The sequence below is a fragment of the Pygoscelis adeliae genome, unplaced genomic scaffold (genome assembly GCF_000699105.1).
Source record: "Pygoscelis adeliae isolate BGI_AS28 unplaced genomic scaffold, ASM69910v1 Scaffold186, whole genome shotgun sequence".
Lineage (NCBI taxonomy): Eukaryota > Metazoa > Chordata > Aves > Sphenisciformes > Spheniscidae > Pygoscelis > Pygoscelis adeliae.
Window position 1 is genome coordinate 2,868,833 of NW_008825071.1, and position 6,272 is coordinate 2,875,104.

The 6,272-nt window shown below is 42.3% G+C and overlaps 1 protein-coding gene across 1 annotated transcript in view; it reads right to left on the bottom strand.

Moving 5' to 3' along the window:
• The window catches only part of F13A1 (coagulation factor XIII, A1 polypeptide), a 61,077-nt gene that overhangs the window by 24,959 nt on the left and 29,846 nt on the right, over positions 1-6,272 (bottom strand). Inside the window, exons 6-7 of the mRNA XM_009326530.1 lie at positions 4,669-4,776; positions 1,971-2,145 (exon numbers count right to left, since the gene is read on the bottom strand). Of these exons, the coding sequence (XP_009324805.1) occupies positions 1,971-2,145; positions 4,669-4,776 (283 nt within the window). The remainder of the gene's footprint in view (positions 1-1,970; positions 2,146-4,668; positions 4,777-6,272) is intronic.

Consider the following 6,272-nt stretch of genomic DNA (forward strand, 5'->3'; position numbering starts at 1 on the left):
GTCTCTTCCAACCTTAATGACTCTATGATTCTATGATTCTATGATCTAGGGAAATCCAGATGAAGCAACAGGTGGAAGCCACTGTGAGGAGCTACATCCATAGGAAACATTTGCAAGAGCCTTTTTGAACCCATTGCGTTGTGCAGAGGCTGAGGAGCATCAAGTACAGACCATGCAACCTCAGGCAGTGAAGGAAGTAGACATCTCTCTGGTTCTTCGGATGTGGGTATTGCCGATTATCCCATTGCACCAGGAATAAAATGAACCATTTCATGTGTCAAAGGACAGAACACCTGCCAGCGCCTTCCCAAATCAAAACAGGAACCTCTCCAGACATATGAGAGAGAAGCAGAGAAACCTGAAACTGCTTCCCCCGCCACAGCTGTGAGAAGTGTGTGCCAGCAGAAGGCTAGGTGGTTAGAAGACAGCTTTATTTCTGGGGTCCTTACTGTTTTGCATAGCTTTTGAACTACCTCAGGTAACCAAAATGAGTTATGAAATTCAATTATCCAGATTGGAGGAAAATTATGTACAAAATGAAACACACATGTACAGAACAGGCAAAAATGAAATGAAAATGCAGACATGTCCAGGGCTGCCTGAGGGTGAAGAACCAGTCTTGTAACTTGTAATTAATTATTCAATTTCCATGTTTGCTGCAGAAGATGGGTGATTAATATCCTTCATTTTTGATAAAAGTATAATGTAAAGAGAAGTATAATGCTATTCCTTGAGACAGCAACATGTGACAGTATTGAGACAGATGAAAAAAGGAAAGGTTTCATGGAGAGTTTTTCTGTAATTTCCTTTTCACATCTTAAATACGAGGACCAAAGCTTAGACCTTCAGCTGTGGCTGAAAAGTACTTCATGCAAAGTAGGCTCCAAGCCTACAGAAATACCCATCGTGTCCCCCTGGTCCTAAGCTGATCTGGTCCCTCCCAGTCTGATACTTAAAGGCATATGTTGTAAGTGCCTCCCAGGAAGATCATCTGGGCTTAAGAAAGGCACTTACTTTTAGCTTCTGTTCAGCTTCTTCTATTGGCCAGTGCCATAAGCATAGGAACTGCTTGACTGGCTCTACACTGGCACTCGACATAAGCATTGCTTCCGATGTCTGGTCCCCATTATCTGTATAATGCACATTTTTTACATTCCCAGAGTCTTTCTTGACTCCTAATACGCTGCAGTGTGTTCCAGTGTATTAGTAGTGTTCATCTGGGATGCTGTTGTTAGCAAGTGCTAGGCGGTAAAAAAATAGGACCAATCCAACTACTGGGTTTTACAACCTGCAACACCTCGTTTGCTGCAACATTGAAACTCTGAAACTCTGGTTCGAGCAAGCGTGTTTAGACTTAACCCTGTAGTGCTAGACAATTCATAAACCAGGCCAGCATTTTCCTCATTGTTCTCGCTCACAAACTCCATAGAAAATGTTAACAGTGCTCAGTAGACTGGTGCTGGACAGTGCACGTCAGTCTAGCTAGGAACAATCCTCGGTAGGTGAGATTTAGCCTTTCTGGAGCAGAGACACCATCACGTATCCCATATTGGGTAATAGTTTCATGTTGCAGGTCTAGATAAGAAGCCCCGTGTTCATCTCAGATTTCCTAACAGAAATTTGGAGTGTGCCAAAAGACTAACTTTCTCTCTCCCAAACTATTGAATACTAAATATATTCTGTGAGTCACTGAAAACATTTTACTGAACAAATAAATAGTTAACAGATTTGTGTGGAAGAGCAGCTGAACTGAAGGAGATGCCAAAAGTTTATTTAAAGAGCATCTATTTTAGCCATGTATTTTTAAGTATCACTACTATTTACTCCTGAACACCACAGAGCCAGGAAATATTTTAGCTAGTTTAACCTAAAAGCTCTCTCTGTTATGCAAGAATCATATAGCAGGGTGTAGCTTTTCTCACCGATACCTATGTTGAAGGTAGTCACATATATCAACATCACACCGATACCTGTGTTGAAGACACCGGCAAAGACCCAGCACTGGCCATATTGCACTGGTTGCTTAGAACTGTAATACTCCAAAAGGATGTCCACGCTTCCTGTCCAGGCTGAAGGTGCGACCCCGTAAGTGTATGTATTGTCCCAGGATCCAGCAATCACACCATTATCATCCCTGGCGTTGATCTAAAGACAAAGGAAATGAGCATTAGGGATGTCAGAGACTGAATAATAAAGAGCTCTTTAACCCCTCAGACAAAGATAGGGTGGGAGAGACTGAATATAGCCAAGTTTAGGCTAGAAATAAGACAAAAATGTTTAATTATGAAGGTAGGAGATGAATAGAACAATCTTGCTAAGGGCCATGGATTCTCCATCACTGAACAATTTTGAATGAAGGTCAGACACTTAAAAATAATGGCAAAATTAAATCACCACACTGAGTATCCATGTTGCCAGTTTAGTAAGTTTTATTAACATTAAACATACTTATTGCTATGTATTTATAATAAACATGATCAGTTATAAACAGATAAGCAAGCCTCAGAAATACTAAGCTGGATTCTTTCCTAACATTGTTTGTTTTTTCTGTCTATATCAGCCCAGAGATTTTAATAAAATCACTCCTGATTTACAGCAGATTGAGAGGAGAACCAGTCCACTGTTATTTTTAGAGTAGAAACTAATTTCTTCGGTCCAGCACATATGAAAACAAGAAGGAATTTGCTATATAAGTTCTCCCCTAGTAAGATTATACAAAGCAAGGAGTTTTGCTGACTAATGGCTGTACTGATAGGCATTAACGAGCAATACATCTCCTATCTGCAATTTGAACCAAACCAGTTGAGGCTGTGCAAAAAGCTCATTCGCTCTGTACCTTTTAATTATGCTAATGTGGAACAGCTACATGCCAGCCAAATAAATCACAATTCTCATTTAAAAGCTTTTGGCTGGATTAACTACTGTTTTATAATTAGAAAATCGACTTGCTGTGAACCCTAGGACTGAATAAAGATAAGTATTCAGAGTCATAACCAAAGGGTTAAGGGGTTGCGCCCATCTCACTGTTGTGGGAAACATGCCAAGAAACGAGGCACTTCAAGGACAGGGCAGAGTGTTGATCTTCAGGCTCTCCTCTGGATGTAAAGAGATGAAGAAGGGGGTGACTCTACCTGCTCTGCAACATCAGGAAGCCTCAGAAGGATCCCAGCATGGGGCACCTCCTCAGACAAACTCAGCTCTACCACATCACATCTTGAGCAAGAATGAGGGTAAGGAACACGGGCAGGACTTCAACACCTCTTGGCCACTTCTTACTGACGTCCAGATTTCAGATGGCCAAAACTCCTACCCTGCTATGGCCTAATCCTGCAGATTAGACCTAAAGTCCATTGACTCCTGGCTTTCTGATGGTGAACTTCTCCACCTCCCTGAAATGATTGACTGGCTCAAAACCTAAATAATATCCAAGCCCCCTTTGGGTTCATATACTTTGTGTTATTCTGCCCATAGGGCTTCCAGTGTCTCTGCATGAGGGACCCTTTACATCTACCAGCCCAGTTATGAGGGAACCACATTCAATGCTTACTTCTGTCTGAAGGTCTGAAGCCATATTTCTAATGTCTGGGGTGAAAAAACTAACCAAAAGTTTAAAAGAGAAAGAGAAGTGGGGGTGCTTTCAATTCTTCTTGCTGAAGCTGTTCTATTTAACTTGATGTTATGTAAAAATCAGCATGTGGCACTGAGAGGCTGGAGATCCCATTTCAATGTCGTCTAAGACAAAGAGCTCATTCTCTTAAAGCCTGGGCAAATGCTGTAACAAGTGGATTAAAGGATTATCCATCTCCAGCAGCCATGTTTCGTAGACAGTCGGTTTTAGTAGCTGACTTTGGAGAACATCTAATGACACTAGGCTTGATGACTAGGGTATTCTTCTGGGAAGCAGAAGGCATCAGTTCAGACCTCTATAAGGCAGAGGAGAGGATGCAGCCTCTGCCTTCCACATCCTGGATGAGTCTTTCATCTTGCATACCAGAGATGGGGCTGCTGTTGTACCCACAGCATGACTCCTGGTGCCTAGCAGCTGGAAAGAATGGAGGTGTGGGAAGTCTTCTCCTTACTCTTTGCTTTTGGTTATTTTAGGAACCTGCATTCTGAATACAGCAAGTTTTGTGGGCCCCATGTTTAAGAGCACAGCTCTCACAGTGCTTTCTTCTGGGGCCAGGGTACCTTACATAAATGTCATCAGCTTGACTAGGCCATCTGAGGCTTAAAAATCAGATACAGTGACATCCACCATGGCAGTGTCTTAAGACCCCTTTGAGGTTAGTCCACATAAAGTCTCTCAGTTCCCCATCCCAAATTCCACCCATCATGCCAGCTTACCATCCATGCCAGAAATAGCTTTCTCAGTTATCTCAGCTACCAGAAAGTGAGCACAGTGTCACAAGAAATGCTATCATGCCTGGAGTGCAATGTCTCGAAGTGGCTTTTCTACCAGTGAGGTACCATTCTCAGGAAAAGGCGATGAGCCGACATAAATATTTCACCTTTAGTGGAGTGAAATAAAATGCCAGACCCCAGAGGTCAGAATGGGCAATTGATCTGGCACCTGTGGGAGTGAGCATACTGGGGCACGAGGGCCAGTTAAACCAGCCCGGCTTTGATTTATGAGTCGCTTCTGACACATCTTAGGCATCTATTACATACCACTGCAGAGACAACACGGCAGATTTTGATTGGGTTTCCACGCCCAGAGAGCTCCAGTTCTGCCTTGTCCATCAGGAACAGGCAAGCATCCAGAATATTTTCTTCAAACTAGATAAAATAAAAAGGGAAACAGAAGGAAAATTGAGTCACTTTTTATTCTGGAAAGCAAAGGAAAACTTATCTTCCATTGTTGTTATAATAGCTGATCAGCTTCAAAATTGGCTGGTCAAGGCAAAGTTCTGTGTTTAAAAATACAAGTTTTCTTCTAGAATAATCACTCATGTATAGCAAAAAAATGTGAGATGCTGTGAGGGAAAAGAGAGTGTCATTTTCAATTCAATCTCAGTCCAGTTTCCAGAAGGTTAAAATGACAACACAGCCTTTCTGACAGGACATAAAATTTTAAGTGCTAACCAGTATATAATAGGAAGATATTACAATAATAACTACAAAAAGCTAGTCTGCTTGCGAAGGACTTCATGTCCTTCATAGATTCCAGACCTGTTAATTTTAGGACCTCTGTGACACAGCCAATGCAATGCTGGGAAGCTGAACAATAAATGGTTTGCCAAAGTTAATTTGAAGACACTTACATTTTAAAATTAATTTTTAAATATGTTTAAAATTGACAAGCCAAAAGCTGATTATATAGATTAATCCTGGTCTACGAAACTTAGACATCAAAAATACCAAGTGACCTAAAGTAGTCTTCTTCAAAAATAGAGTGAAAAGGTACAGTTTCTTCGATCCAGCATGAACAAGCACAAGAATGAATTGAGGGCAGAGGTGCCTAAATAGACCAGAAACTATTTGTCACAGAACTTGCCCTGTGTTGTATTTCATTTTCCTTAGGAGAAACTGCATAGCAAAGGAAAATAACTGTCCCTTGAAAACGGTAGGAGACAGGGAAATGCACATTAATGAAGCAAATATCTTCCAGATACACAATCTCATATTAATATTCAAGGCTGATACAGAAACTCCACAGACCTCGTCCCATTGCCATGTTAGGCTTTATGTTCAACGTTTGCATCCTTAAATATGATTCACGCTAAGAGGATTTTTGCTCTCATGCTGCTACTATAGCTGACTTGATTTTGCAACTGTCTCCAGCCTGGCTTAGGGCTTCTTGGCAGATAAGGGTGATCTGAGTTTTGCCTCCCGAAGAAAGTGAGCAAGAGCCCAGGCCAAGCTGCTGCTTTGGCAGCCCAGGGAGAGGCAGAGGAGAAGGAAGAATGAGGCCAGAGAGCTGAAAAGGAAGCCCCAAAGAGTCAAGACTGCTGCTGATGCTGCAGGGAAGATGGGAGGGATGGGGGTGACATCCCAGGCAGCAGCCAAGCTCTGGCATAAGCCAAGAAAGCAGGGGCACCACCGCGTTTCACCACCCTCAGTCATTTCCTGGCCAAGGAAAATCCTGTTCTTTGCCTCTGCCTCGAGCCTGCTTGGCTCTCATTGCTCAGAGTACCACCACCATATAGATCCTTTTCAGCAAACATCCACCAAGGCACCACACCTCTCTCATCATCACCCACGCTTGCATTGAATTACCTTCTCTGGAGCAGACATTCACTAGTGAGTAACATAGTCTGAGCAAAGCTGAGTTC